The sequence below is a fragment of the Equus asinus genome, chromosome 6, assembly GCF_041296235.1.
Source record: "Equus asinus isolate D_3611 breed Donkey chromosome 6, EquAss-T2T_v2, whole genome shotgun sequence".
NCBI classification, from domain to species: domain Eukaryota; kingdom Metazoa; phylum Chordata; class Mammalia; order Perissodactyla; family Equidae; genus Equus; species Equus asinus.
This window is the reverse complement of record NC_091795.1, coordinates 17,103,657-17,118,928: the sequence shown is the minus strand read 5'-3', so window position 1 is coordinate 17,118,928 and position 15,272 is coordinate 17,103,657. Positions and strand designations below refer to the sequence as shown.

Below are 15,272 nucleotides of genomic sequence, written 5' to 3'. Positions count from 1 at the left end.
TGACAGGTCAGATTTGTCCTTAGCGACCACCACCCTGAGCCCAATGAGAAGGGGGTCAGAGCAGGTGTGGGGCTGCTGCAGACCAAGAAGGTAATGTGGACAGAAAGGACAGACAGGGCTCGGAGAGATTTTTTAGGAAGTAAAGAGCTCAACAAGGGCTTGTACACTGTGGAAAGTGAGGGGGAGGGAGGCATCCAGGATGGCTCCTGCCAGCTGATTTGGGTTCCTGGGTGGCTCATAGTATTCGCTGAGATGGAGAATATTGTAAATTTGGTTTTTCCTCTATCTCACGCTGCCCTACGCTAAAGACTTGGATGTGGTCACTGGGAGCACAAGTTTGTGCAAAAACCAAATAGGCTTAAAAAGTGGTTTTCAACAAAGGGTAGTGCTTTTTGGTTGCCAAAATGACTGAGGGACACTGATGGCATTTAGTGGACAAATGGTGTCAGGGTTGCTGAACACTCCTACAAAGAGCCCAAGAGTCCCACACATCACGAATTGTTTCATCCTGAATGCCAATAGCACCCTTGACGAGAAACAACGTATAAAATGCCAGACGTGTATTATAAGAAATTAGAGGATGTTCTAGGGATATTTGGGGGAATTGTCCTGGCCTTTCCTCCCATAATACAATTCTTGGGGTCAGAAGAAGCAGAGTGAACGGGTAGCCAGCATGTTACACCCGTCTCACTTCCGATCTTAACCTTCTTTTGGGGGGCGTGGGCGAAATATCCAGGAAGCTTTTCACAAGATTCTGAATAAAAACGATGGCCTTCACTTAAAGATCTACATACAAAATTTTGCATCTGTCCTTCCCCTGCCTGGAACGCGCCTCATTCCGGTGCGGGCTCCTTCTCACCTCCCTCCCACACCCGGGCATCACTTTCCACCTCCTTAGCGTTTTGCTGCCCTCACAGCACAGGTGGCTGTGGGAAATCAACCTGGTTTCCTGCTAATCCGCCTGCCCCCTTAGAAAGTAAATTCCGTGAAAGCCGAGCGCTCGCCCTTTCGGCTCCACGCTGGGCCTCTAGCGCCCAGTTCCCCGTCTGGGGCCGCAAGGAGGGAGTTTTCATAACATTTCGGGGGGGGCGGTGGTGGTCCGCGGACCCCCTGCAGTCCAACCACGGGACCCGAGTCCAGAGCCCTCCCTCCACGCCGTCTCAAGCCCCAGCTCCCGAGGGCGATCCTTTTCCCGCGGAGGACAAGAAGGTCTGCGCAGGCGCGCCTCTGGCCCCGCCCCCGGGCGACGTCACCGCGGCCGTTACGGCGCTCCGGGCGTTACGGCGCGCGATTTAAACCGCTCGGGAGACGTGGAGAGTGACATGGGAACGCTCTGCCCAGGTGAGGCTGGGCGGGAGGGAGGCGCCGCGGGAAGAGCCCGGCGGAAAGGGCCTGGCGTGAAGCGGTGCTCCGGGCCGGAGGGTGAGCGGGCCTGAGCGAGCAGTGCTGGTATTCCCGGCCTTATTCGCGGGCCGAGGGGGAGGCAGGCTCGCGGCGGGAGAAGGGACAGGCGGGCGGAGCGCGCTCCGCCAATCAGGACGCGGCGTCTGGAGCGCGCGCGGGCCGGCCCCACTAGTCAGTCCCTGAGCTGGGTGTGGGGCGCCCGCTCCCCTGGGACGCTACCCCGTGCCTCTCCATTAAAAAGGTGGTTTTCCTGGAATGCGCGTTAGTTCAGGGCCCTCGAGCCGTTGTGGTTACCACTGTATGCTTAACACGCAGACATTTATTTTTTCACTTATTCAACAAGTATTGAGCGCTCCCTCTGAGCCAGACCCTCTGTCGGGTGCAGAGATACAGTAAAGAACAAAACAGATACGATCCCAAAGTCTTGGAGCTTGTATTTTAGTTGCGGAGACAGTAAACAAACGAAATAATCACAGGGGAGGCTGAGTGCTGTGATTGAGAATAGCAGAGCTGGGGGAGGGGTCCCTATGGATTAGGGATTCGGGGAAGATCTTAAAGCAGAGACCGGGGAACGTGTTCCAGGCAGAAGAAGCAGGAGCAAAAAAAGGGCAAGCAGGAAAGAACCCGGCTCGGGCTAGGACCAGAACACTGACTAAACAGTGAGTGAGGTCGCCCCGGTAGCCAGGGACTTTGTAAGTCTTGGTAAGAGGTTTGGAAGTTGAGAGTTACCTTTTGGACGGGGTAAATGACTTACCCGAGAGACAGGTGAAGTAAATAAACACTTGGACAAGAGTTTGACACTTGGGCGAGTGATATGGGCCACTCAGGGAAGTGGCCCTTGGACTGAGAAATAAATTTGGACATCATCATTATGTAGATTCTAAAACCGTGAGAACACTAGGAAGACCCTGTAGAAAAAGCACCCAGGACCCACATTTAGAAGTTGGATAGGGAAGGAAGAGCTGGAAGAACTCAGAAGAGAGGGGTGGTATAGAGGCCAAGAGTGTTTCAAGAAGCAGGAGGTTGTCAGCTGTTTCAACTGCTGTGGAATCTCAAGAGCGGTGAGGCCTGAAAAGTGACGGTTGGGTTGAGCAACATGGAAGTTGGAGGTGATTATGATAAGGCAGTTTTCATTAAGTGGTGGGGATGGTAGCCAGACCAGAGGGGGCTGAAAAACGAGTAGGAGGTGAGGAGATGGTGCGGAAAGTGTTTCTGAGCTCAATAACCATCTGTTGAATAAACAGCTCTGTGATATCAAAGGCAACAAGAGAAATCAGAGAAAGAATATTCCAAGAATTGAAGCGTGTTTCTAATTCCCATCTTGAGTCTCCCCCTAGAGAAGTTCCTCCCTCGGTGCTTCCTATTTCTGTTAAGATGTCTTCTCCCAGGTTCCAGCTCCCTCCCTTACCTTGCAGTGCCCACACCAAATAGTCACAGGTCCTTTTGATTCGGTCTCTGACAATGTCTCTTGCCCCTTCCTGTTTTTACTTTTTCTTTTGTTTGTTTTGACCTCAGCTGAGAGTCATGTTAATCATACTCTTCAGCTGGTGGCAAGCTATCAGGGGAAGGTGAGGTTCTTGTATTTTTTGATTTTTACTCTATTTGCCACTCCTTTTCCCTTTCCCCTCACATGGGCAATCATTTGGTGTTTATTGTATATCACTATTTTTAATATGTTATATTGTGCTTTTTTTTTAATATATATATATATATATATAGCCAGTTCTGAACCAGCTGAGATAAACATTCTTATTCCCATTTGGAGGATGAAGAAGCAGGAGCTTGGAGCATTTACTTAAAATTTTTCCAGCTAGTTAGTGATGGAGCTGGGGTTTGAAACCAAGCCTTCTGATTCTTTATCTGGAAACTTTCTCCCAAGGTCTCTCAGTTCCTTCATCTCTCTTCCAGTGATCTTGGTTCTTGCCCCACCACTCACTACCATATGGCTATAGGCCATAGCCACTCGCTACCAGAGTTGCACCCTGACCTTGTCACTATCAACAGCTGCAACCACTCTGTCATCTCGATCTTAAGCACCCCACTTCTCAATATCACTCCTGTCTTTCCACCTCACTCCGTCTTGTTCCCTGACTCCAACAATCTTTTGACCCAGCTGACCTATATTCTTCTACTTTTCACTGTCCCTCACCGTGCTCATGTCCTTGTTCCCCTCCTTACTTAGCTTACGTCCCGTGGTCAATCCACGTAATCACTCCCTTTCATACACCTGTAACTCCTTGGCCACCTCTTGCATGCTTGTACTGGCTTGACGAAATCATAACCCTGGTTAATTCCAACTCTGCTTGCTCTGCGCCAGCCACTGCACACTGATGGCCTCCAGGGGTCCTAAAGCTGCCCCGTAGTCATGCTGTATTTCCTGGTTCATCCACTCTGCTTCTCCTAGATAACTTCCTTTCTCTCCTGAAATCTCCAGTACCTCCTCCCCAGCCCTCACCCTTAGCTGCTGAGTTTTAGGTTTTTATTCACTTCCTATTTTACTAAGAAGATAAAAGCAATCAAAAGAGAACATCCATGAGTTCACCATTGCACCTGCTCCCCTACCTGCATCCGTTCCTGTGATCCCTGCCTGCCTTCCTGTTGCCATGGATGGGCTGTCTGTGCTCTCAGCAAAGGCAACCCCTTTATCTGCTTGAATACATGGTTTAGCAACTTTTACCCTTTCTTCTGCATGATCTCTGTGAATATTGGTCCCCCAAAGATGTCCAGAATGGTGAATATGTTGTCTTACATGGTAAAAGGGCCTTTGCAAATACAATTAAGTTGAAGATCTTATCTGGATGTGCCCAATATAATCACAGTGGGCCACATAAGAGGCAGGCCGGAGGGTCAGAATCTGAGAAGGAGATGTGATGACAGAAGCAAGAGGATGAGGTTAGGGGAGAAAGAGACCACAAGCTAAGGATGTGGGCAGCCTTTAGAAGCTGAAAAGGCAAGGACACAGGTCCTTCCCTAAAGCCTCCGGAAAGAATGCGGTTCTGCTGACACCTTGATTTTAGACTTCTGACTTCAGAACTGCAAGAGAATACATTTGTGCTGTTTCAAACCACTGTTTGTGGTAATTTATTATAGCAGCCATAGGAAGCTAATAGTCTCTTTGCTTCATTCTTTCTACCAAGCTGGGTTTTCTTCCATCTCAAAGTTGCTTTCTTGGTCTCACTTCCCTTTCAACTGCCTCCCTCCCATTTCTCTCTTTTTACAGCATAAGTCCTTGAAAACCTTGTCTCCACTTGCTGTCTCCAGTTTCTCTTGTCCCATCTCTTGAATCTGCACCTGGTCGACCTTCTCCTCCCCCTGCTATTCTGAAAACTGCTCTTGTCAAAATCACTGGTAATCTCCAGGTTACTAAGTCCAATGCTCACTTTTCAGGCCTCTTCTAGTTTGACCTCATCTCAAACCTTGTTAACTTGGCAACGAAGCATCAGAAACCCATCACCCCACAAGAAACCCAAACTGTAGAGGTTCTGGCCATTGAATATTGGAGCTGGAAAAGGTTGTGGTGGGAAATGTGCAGTGAACTTCCCGCCCTTTGACAGGCCCCAAACCCCTTTAAATATAGGAAAAGTCCTATTGAAGGTTTGTTGAGCAAGTGTTTTGTTCATCACTCCTTCCTCCCCTGAAATATTCTCTTCACCTGGCTTATTCCTCATCTCTTTTGACGGTTCTTTGTTCTTTCCTTCTCTTTAAACTTTCTAGGACTCAGCCCTCTGCTCTTCTCTATCTACACTCACTTCCTTGGTGTTCTCATCTAGTCTTAGGGCTTTGAATACTCTCTCTATGCTTATGATATCCAGATTTATATATCCAGCCCAGAACTTTTCCCTAAACTCGAGGCTTAAACATCCGGCTGTCTAGCCTACCCCAGTTGGATGACTAGTAAGCATCTCAAGCTCGGCATGTCCAAACCTGAGCCCTGATCTTGCTTCCTTTCCCCAAAGATAAGCTGCTCCTGCGGTCTTCCTCTGTCAGGTCGTGGCACCTCCACTTCACCAGTTGGTCAGGGTAACTTTGGAGCTATCCTGATTCTTCTCTTTTCTTTCATGCCCCGCCTTTAATCGATCAGGAAATCACGTTGGCTCTACCTTGAGACTTTATCCAGTGTCTGACCACTGCTTATCACCTCCACAGCTACCTTTAGGGTCGGAGCCACCATCATCTCTGGTCCTGGTTATTGGTAGTCGCCTCTTAATTGGTCTTCTTGCTTGTCAATTCTTGCTCCCTTTTCAGTCCATTTTCAGCATAGCAGCTGTAGGGATGTTCTTGAAGCATAAGTTAGACCACTTTGTTCCTCTTCCCACCACCGTCCAGTCACTTCCCTTCTTGCTCCACATGAAAGCCAGAGTCTTTACAGCAGCCCATAAGTCAGGCTCATAGGCCTTTACCAGTTGTCCTTTCCTTATTCAGACAAATTGGTGTTCCTGCCCTGTCAGGCCCTGGAGAGCCTGAGAGCCCGCAGCCTCTCTCACTCCGTCAGCCACATTGGCCCCTTGACACACCGGCACGTTCCCACCTCTGAACTTGCTCTTTCTTCTGCTTCCCCTATCTGCCTGGTCTGGATTCTGATGTTCCCTTCTTACTGAAGCCATTCCTGACCACTGATTTAAAATGACCTCCGGCCTCCACTCTCCCATCCTCCTCCTTCCCCTCCCATGCTGTGCTTTTATCTCCATTTAACATTGTCATCTGTTTTCTAACTTATTATGAGAAAGTTCAAACACACAGGGAAATGGAAAGACTAAGACAATAAACAGCTTTATACTCAATACCTGGAGCCAACTATTGTTAACATTTTGCAACATTTACTTTATCCTCCTCCCTCACACACATAGTTTTGGCTGATTTAGTTACAAGTTGCACATATCCCGTCACATCACACCTAAGTTGTTTCTCGTGCATCTCCCAAAAGTAAAGATATTCTTCTACATACCTTAATACCGTTATCACAGCTAAGAAAATAGAAATCAATTACCTAATGTTACCTGATATCCAGACTATATCCCAAACTTCCCTATTTATCCCCTAAATGTTGTTTATAGCTGATTTTTTTTGTTTAAACCAAGGATTGGCTGAAAATTCAGACATTGTTTTCAGTTTGTATGACTTTCTGGTTTTTTTTCATTGAGAAGAATTCCCCCTTCTTTTTTTTTGCTGAGAAAGATTTGCCCTGAGCTAACATCTGTGTCCGTCTTTCTCTACTTTACATGTGGGACACTGCCACAGCGTGGCTGGTGAGTGAGTAGGGCTGTGCTGGGATCTGAACCTGTGAACCTGGCTGCCAAAGCAGTGTGTGTGTGGAACTTGAACCACTTGGCCACAGGACCGTGCCCCCTCTACTTTCTTTTGATGTTGACTTTTTTAAAAGACTAAGCCAGTTGTCTTGTAAAGTGTCCCACATTCTGAATTTGTCTGAAAGTTTCCTTGTGATATCATTTAACTTGTTCCTCTGGCCCTTGTATTTCTTATAAACTGGAAGTTAGATCTAACGTCTTAGGTTAAACATCTTTGGCAGAAATATTTTGTGGGTGATACTTGAATTTCATATTTTGTTCCATCAGGAGGTAAGTTTCAAGTTGTCTCATTGTTAGAGAGGCTACATTTGATTTTTGGTTAACTTGGTGGCTACTAGATCTTTCGTTGTAAAAGACATTTTCCCTTTGCAGTTAGCAAGTAATCTGTGGGTGATTCTTTGCAACATTCTATTTATTTCCATGTTTGTGTTGATTATTCTGTCTCCCCGCTGAGATTAGAACCTAGCCTGTCTGACTTGATAGCCCATACCTCACCCTTATCTCAGCATCTTCTTTCTCTCACCTGGCATTATGGTTATATGTGTCTGTTCTCTTAGTTTGTGAGCTTATCAGAGACAGCAACTTTTTCTTACCCACCTTTCTATCCCGTTTAGCACTTTAGATTCACAATAGCTACATAGTGATGTTTGTCTCAGACCGGCAAAGAAGCATCAGAAACCCACCAAGAAACCCAGACTGTCGAGGTTCTAGCCATAGAGTTGGAAAAGATCTTGGTGAGAAATGTGCAGTGAACGTCGCCTGTGTGACAGGCCCCGAGTCCCCCTTTAGCTGTGGGAAATGTTCTCTTGAAAGTTTCTTGAGCAAGTGTTTTGTTCATCACTGTCAGGCACAATGAGTAACTCTTCTTCAGATACCTGTGGAGACCCCCAGAGTGCCTCCTTACCTTCAGATCGGGTGCTCTCGATGGCCTTGCCCAGGAAGGCCTCTCTCAGTACTCCTGATACCCCAGTCCTTAAAGACTTTCCCCAGAATGACGATGAAAAGGAGCGACTGCAGCGGAGGCGCTCCAGGGTCACTGACCTGCAGCTCAACGCCGACTCGCCTCATTTCCTGGCCTCCCCCTCCAGCAGGTGAGTATTCTGGGCTGCTTCCTTGGGGTGGCCACCTCAATGTGGGTTGTGTGGGTCTGGCATCTCCACAATATCTCATGGGTTCTGGGCCTGGATTTTGAAAAGTTAGTGTCATGGATCCTTGCCAGAGTGTTTTGTTTTTGTTTTTTATTTAGGAGTATTGATGTTTCAGCTATGACTCCTAAGTTTACGAACACACAGATTGCAGAGCATTACTCCACGTGTATCAAACTATCCACTGAAAATGTGAGTATCTGCTGGTGTATCAGTGAAGATTTTACAACTTGATCACAGGGGGAATCCAGTCTTTTTGATTCTGTAGAGAATGCGTGATCAGTGATAATTGTGTGCTTTTATTCTCTTCTGTTTTTTTTTTTATGCCGAGGAAGATTTGCCCTGAGCTAACATCTGTTGTCAATCTTCCTCTTTTTGTTTGTGAGATGCCACCATGGCATGGCCACTGACAGACGAGTTGGTGTAGGTCTGTGCCCAGAACCAAACCTGGGCTGCTGAAGTGGAGCATGCTGAAATCAAACCCTAGGCCACCAGGGCTGGCCCTCCAGCAATTCTTCTTAATGCTGGTGTTTTTCATTATGGTTTTACTGATTCTTATAGACTTTTGGTGCTGCTTATGACAGGTTACCTGCCACCTGCAGTGTCTCCAGAGAGACAGCATGGCCTAGGGGTTAATACTGTGAGTTCTGGAGCTAATTGTGAGATCTAGCTGTGGCCTGAGTTGGAATCCTATCTCTGCCACTTACAAGCTGTGTGGCCGTGGCAAGTCACCCAGCCACTCTGCTGCAGGGTCCTCCTCTGTAAAATGAGAATAGTTCCCGCCTCATAGAGGTGTTCTGAGGGCGCCTGAGTCCCTTTGTATGCAGTGCTTAGAACAGGGCCTGCGCACGGTGGACACTCAGGAATTGTGTGCCGTCCCTCTCCAGGCCTTGAGAATGAGAGGAACACACATGGATTTAGCTGTGTCACCAGGTGTTTGCGGGAACTGATATCCGAGGCGAGATGTGGGATTTTCATGTGTAAAAACTTAGCTTCCTCTGTCAGGGTAGCGTTATTTACATGAGCCTAGGCAATAAGTAACCTTCCTGCAATTTCCTGTTTTCAGAAAATCACTACCAAGAATGCATTTGGCTTGCACTTGATTGATTTCATGTCAGAGATTCTTAAACAGAAAGACACCGAACCGACCAACTTTAAAGTAAGAGGGATGTCCACTTTCTCTTGCATCTGAATTAATGATAATTATTTCTGATCCTTAGCGTAGCACAATAGTTGAATTCTACAGATACATGAGAGCCTTTCTTGTTTGACATTTTATTAGCTACTTCATTTTCTTTCCTAAACTGATGAAATGTAGAGAGGATATCTTCCTTTTATGTTCTGTTTATTCTCTGTCATTCTTAGGGGAATCTTTGTCATTTTTTACTTAAGAGCAAGTACATATTTTATGAAGCTTGCTGCGTTTTGCCTGCTCAGAAGTTCTTTTTTATGCATCTCATGAGTGTCGTTCTGCTTGTTTGACTAGGTGGCTGCTGGCACTCTGGATGCCAGCGCCAAGATCTATGCTGTGCGTGTAGATGCTGTCCACACTGACGTATTCAGAGTCCTTGGGGGACTGGGCAAAGATGTGCCGTCTCTGGAAGAAGTCGAGAGCCAAGGTGCAGGTGCGTGGGTTAGGATCTGGATTTAAGGGGCTTTTTATAGGGTGTAGCAGGTAGTTATTTGAGTAATGTACTAGAATGAAGTCATAAGAAATGTTCTCTTCCTGTTAAAGACATGGACATTTCAGCATTGTATATGAGAAGATACTCAAACACTAGAGTTGTTTGTCTTCCAAAAGGAGAGGGACTTTATAAAAGCTGTTAGATTTTATTTAAGCAAGATTGAGGAAACACCACCAATTTGGAAGCTTCTGATTTGGGGATCTTTGGAAAGTGACTTGTATTAGAAGCCAAATACTTAATCTAGCAGTGTGGTTTCTCCATAATCTGTGGATTAGCTGTGCCTGTTGCTTTGAGAGAACGGCACGTTTAAATTATCACTCTTTAGAGTTTTGAAGAACCTGAATTAACAGGTTCAATTACATGCTTCAAAGCATGGCGCAGTACAGTCTGCTTCTTTCCTTTAGATGGAAGTGCTGCTGAAATGGGAGCCGGCCGAAAGCCTCCAAAGCCAAAGAAGAAGCACTCATACAAAACCATCGAGCAGAACGTGAGCAACCTCAATGTCCCTGAGGCGGATCGGAAGTGCGAGGTAAGGAGCCGTGTGCGCGCTATGGTCTCTGACTCACAAGGAAGCTCGGGCTGCAGGGGTGCAGGGCTAAGCCTGCCTTTCTGGTGTGTGCTGGTGTAGGCCTCAAGGGAGTAAAGTGTTCAACTGATATCTGCATTACCATCCTTTAGCTTGACAGTGAAGACTGAAGCGGGTAAGTCCCTGTTTTCCCCTCAGTATTTCAGAATGATCGAGGAGCAAGAGATGGCAAATCACTGAGAAATTTGATTAAAGCATTTATTCCTTTCCTGGTACCTGCAGCCGTGACGGTGCTAGCTAACATTTACTGTGTACTTATTGGACATGCTGTGTGGCCCTAAGCTTGGGACCTCTGTTAACATTTAATCCTCACAACATCCTTGTGGCATTTCGTGAAGAGGAAATTGAGGTGCAGGGCTGTTAATTAACTTGCTCAAGATGACACAACTAGTAGGTAAGCTGGGATTTGAAGCTTAGTGGTCTGGCTCCAGGGTCCTTCATCTAAACAACCTTACCATCTGGCAAATCCTAAGGAATCTGCTTGAAGGAATGGTACCAGAGGCCTCTTTCATAATTAGCACAGTTACTTTAAAGCAAACAGGTGTTGCTACAAAATGTTTTAAAATTTGTCTATTAAAATTTTCAGTGAACATTCTTGTATACATTATCTTTGTAGTCTTCTAGGAGTGTATCTATAGGAAAATTCTGAGACATGGAATTTCCATTGCCCTCAAATAAAGATTATACCAGTTTACTCTCCCACCAACAATGAACTAGATTGCTGCTTTTACCTCCATGACATTCGTAAATGGTACTTAAGGTCATGAGACTGGAATTGATCGCCGAGGGAATGAGTGTATGTGGAAAAAGGACTGAGCCTTGGGGTACCCCAGTCTTAAAGAGTTCACAGAGCAGAAGAAGAAACGGCCAGTAGGTGGGAGAGTGTGGTATTTGAATGAGAAAGTTGCAGGGAGGAGGGAGTGAGCAAATGTGGCCGCCTGAGGAGGGGCTCTGTGGAGCTGAAATTCAGACTTCCCGGAAAGGGGCGCCACTTGGCTGGTGGTGGTGTCCCCGAGTCTGGAGGAGGGGCTCGTGGGCCCAGGACCGGGACCTCTGAGGACAGCATGCTGATTGGTGCTCATGTCTCTGAGGGGCACACGATGAGGCTAGTTCCGTGAGTGTGAGAAAAAGTGGAAACTGAATTTAGCGGCTGGGACAGGCAGGTCCCACTGCATCTGAGGTGAAGGAGCACTGCTGGGTGACACTGGCAGGAAGAGGGAGCCTACAAAAGAAGCAAGTCCCTGCTCCTTTTTCTAGCCCTGCAGTCTCCCTCCAGTGCCCCCTATTGGTGGAGCCCATCAGGGAGCTGCTGACAAAGCTGAAGTGTGGTCCCAGACCCAGCATCATAGAGCGGAAGATAGAAGGGAGGTTTGGAGCTGGGAGGTGATAGCGTAATAACTAGCAGAGAGGTAAAGTGTCATAGTATCTGCTTTTACTAAGGTTCTGTTGGGGGCAGGGGCGGGGAGAGAAAGCAGACATGCAAAACATTACCCACTGGGAAATCTAGGTAAAAGTTACACAGAGGTTCATGTTACTGTTCCAGCATTCTTGTAGGCTTGAAATTTTTCATAATAAATAGGGGGGAAACAAATGGGGAGAGATGAATGAAGACACTGAGTCTCAGCTGCTGTTTGGAAGAGTTTTGTTATAAATTGGGGCAGAGTGACGAGATGGCAAGTGGAGGGGAAAGTAAGATCTGGAGGTTGTTTTGTTTGTTTGTTTTAATGGGAGAATTAACAGCATGTTTACTTGTCAGTGGCAATAGTCTAGTGGAGAAGGAACTGTTGATGGTGCGGAAAAGAGAGGAGACATGCTAGGTGCTATCCTTGAGCTTGTCAGAAGGGCAGGAGCAGACAGTGCAGATGGGGCTCCGCTGAGGAGTGCCCACGGCTGACGGGAGATGGGGTTTGAGTGTGCGTTGGGGGAGCATTCTGGATGTTCTCTGGTTGTGTCTTGTCCCCCTCAATGAAATAGGAAGCCAGGTCATCAACTGACAGTGAGTGTGGAGGGGGAAAGTGTCAGAGGTTTGAGGACAGAGAAAGGTGAGAAAGAGTCCTCTGGGAGGGTGGGTGAGTGCATGGATGAGGGAAATACCGTTTGCTAGCCAGACAACCGTTAGGATCTACTTGGGGGCAGCTGCAGATGGATTTGAAGTGAGGTCAGTCAGCATGACTTGGTGTCTTTCTCCAGTCATGAGTAGCTGAGTGCAGGCATGGAGGAGGCAGAAAGCTGGATTTAACGGAGGGTGTGTTTAGCCGAGTGAATGTGACATTGAGGGAAAGGGGCGCTGGAGTTAAGAACATTGCGAGGAAGTGGTTATAGTCATTGCTTATGGAACTTTAGCTGGCAAGAGAGGGGAGTGAGGGACAGTGAAGCCGTATGATCAGTAGGTCATAGGGCCTGATAGGGTCAAAGACGTCTTAGTGCTGGAAAGATAGGTGGGTATTGGAGAGGGACACTTGGAATTGAGCACACGGAGAGGTTGCAGTCATGGTTAATGATTCAGTTCAGAGAACAGGCAAGGGAGCGAGAGGCAGCGGAGGTGTGGGGGTCACGCTAAGATCACTTAGAGGCCGGGGGTCTCAGGGTGAAGTCCATGACCATTGAAGGAGAGGATATCGAGGAACTGAGAGGCCAGAGTATTGGATGGATCAATATATGGATATTGAAACCACCAAAAACTACCACAGCAGTGAAGTTGGAGAATAGTAGTGAGCCAAGAGCTAGTCGTAGAATCTTCCAAGAAGGGGATAGACCTGGGGATTGGAAGATGATTGCAACACAGATGGGCAGAGGGTAGTAAAGTGATGTTACATTCAAAGCTGAAAGTTTTAGGAATTGGGAAGAATAGTCTGGAAGCTGCAATGAGCAGCAAGGAAACCACCCCTCCCCCTCTCGGCCAGGGGTTGGGGGACTGTGGGAGGAAGCAGTGTTGTTGGGTGGGCACCGAGTTTCATTAGGGCAGTTCTTCTCAGCCTTGTCATTATCTTCCCCCCTTCAGAGCCCTTTTGGATATTGTTCCTACCCCTCCCTCTTGAAATTATTAGGGAATAAGATTTTGTCAGATAGGGTTGAGGTTTGGAGAAGCAGAGATTATTGTAATGTCTAAGATTTCTTTTCACCCTCTCCCAAGAATCAATTTTTACCCCCTTGAGAGTGATATAACTCCCATTGAGAATGAATGAGTTAGAGCACGTCGATGGAGAGAACCTTTAGGAAAGAAGTAGGGAATACTCGGAATTTTGCTGATGACTGACTGAGGCTAGAGGGCCCTGGGGGAAAATATCAGTTGTTAGGGAAAAGGAGATGAGGACCAAAGAGAGGATGTCAGAGCTGTATAGGTTTTAGAGCCTGGGAAATGTGGAATCCTGGGGGTCTTGGGTCTTGTATGTGTGACTAATAAACGAAATAAAGAGCAATAATGAGATTAGTCCTGGCGGTCTGAACGGCAGATGGTAGTGGTGAGGCTTGAGCGTACGGGGTCGGGGGCTAGGAGAGAGGGGTCTGCTTAGTTCCCTCCGAGGGATGGGGCAGTTCTACTCTGGGCTGCGTGATGGCTCCAGCCTGTGTTGGGGTGAGAATTGTTTGGATGGGTCAGGAAGGGCCTGAGGAAGGTGGAACCACTGAGGCCAAAACTAAAGAGGGCGGGGGGGGCAAGGGTAGCGGGCACTTTTGGGGAAGGGACCTATATTCTTTTCTTTTATCTATGTGTCAGCATTGACCCTGGGAAGTACCAGATTTGGAGGCAGATGACATAAGGGTCAGATCCTGGTTCCACTTTCTTAGCTGTGTGACCTGGGAAAAGGCTCTCAATTTCACTTGGTGAAACTGTAAACCAGGTAACACTGGCCCCAGCCACATATGGGTTTTGTGTTAGTGACTCAGTTATGGTGAAGTGCTTTATCCCTGGTCTATGTTGGGCACATCTGAGGGTAGCCATGAAATCATCTCCCACCCTGCCTTCCCCAATTCTCCTTGGTTTTTCCTCTTCTCAGATAATCCGAATATTTGTTTCACTATCATTCTTGCTTTTCCTTCTGGTTCTACAGTGAAATGTTCGATTTAACAGTGTGGTTAGAAATTGTTTTCCAACCATCTTTTTTCTTACCAGGTAGACACAACTCTGGGGAGCCTAAGGATGCTTACACGAACCTCTTTCTTTGTTAGAAAGAGGAAACGAGAGCACTCAGCACTGTTCCCTCCGAGCCTGCGGTTGTCAGGCCGTGGTGTATTCGTGCCAAGTGAAATCGAGAGTCTTGAAGAAGCACCATGTATCCCCATTCTGTAAAGCTTTATTGCTCTGTAATCTGTCATAAACTTGTAACAGCCAAAAGTACAGAAGATTCAAAAATGGGAAGGGATTGTCCCAGACTTATTGAAGTTTCAACGGTTGCTTGAACTCGCATTCTCTTGGAGGTGGCATGGAGATGAGAAAGCAGATGTTCTGTGGGTGTGTCTAGACCAGTGGAGAACACTAGTTTGTGTATAAGCTGATCTATTTTAGACACAGCTCTCGACTGTGCAAAATGCTTGCTGTCCTGGGATATTCCAGCCTGATTATGCTCCAGTTCCTTAGACGACGAGAGCACGGATAGGTAGAGTGCAAGGAAGTTCATGGCACAAGCTATAGGAGGTCAGTGGGTGGAGGTCAGAATTTATGGGAGAGGTGAAGTTTGAACTGGGCCTTAAAGGGAAGCGTAGGTATTTGTCAGGTGGGCATTGCCAACAAGGTGATTCTAGGCAGAGGCATGAGCAAGGGCCCCAAAACAGGAAAGTTCTAGTTCTTTAGGGAGCTGGACGGTGACAAGTGTGGCTAGAGCTGATGATCTACTCATAAAAGGCTGAAACGACCCTGGACTTTACCATGCAGTGTATTGTCTACCAAGGCCTTCTTTTACTGTCTCTCTTCCTTGCTGTGGACCTGAGTTTCAAAAGGTTCATCTACCCAAACTATGTAGTCAGCAATAGTTCCTATTGTCCGTCAAATTACTTTCAAAGATATCAATCAGGTCTAATTTACATGATAGAACCATTGTTCTCACACTGGCATGATTTAATTCTGGACAAAAGTGAGGAAAGTTATGAGTGTTTCCAGCTTTAATGCGAGTCAGTGTACAGTTTCCGCGTTGACTCTTTGAAATGCTGA

The 15,272-nt window shown here is 47.0% G+C and overlaps 1 protein-coding gene across 3 annotated transcripts in view; it reads left to right on the top strand.

Moving 5' to 3' along the window:
* The first annotated feature begins 1,207 nt into the window (after positions 1–1,207).
* Positions 1,208–15,272, top strand: part of NCAPH (non-SMC condensin I complex subunit H) — a 33,753-nt gene continuing 19,688 nt past the window's right edge. The window contains exons 1-7 of one of the 3 annotated variants that reach the window (XM_070511711.1): positions 1,257–1,341; positions 7,325–7,444; positions 7,558–7,801; positions 7,957–8,047; positions 8,922–9,014; positions 9,342–9,480; positions 9,945–10,069. In XM_070511711.1, the coding sequence (XP_070367812.1) occupies positions 7,354–7,444; positions 7,558–7,801; positions 7,957–8,047; positions 8,922–9,014; positions 9,342–9,480; positions 9,945–10,069 (783 nt within the window). In that variant the 5' untranslated portion in view covers positions 1,257–1,341; positions 7,325–7,353. Of the gene's footprint in view, positions 1,342–7,324; positions 7,445–7,557; positions 7,802–7,956; positions 8,048–8,921; positions 9,015–9,341; positions 9,481–9,944; positions 10,070–15,272 lie in introns of all 3 variants that reach the window. The other 2 variants (XM_044772897.2, XM_070511710.1) reach the window with 2 other exon arrangements.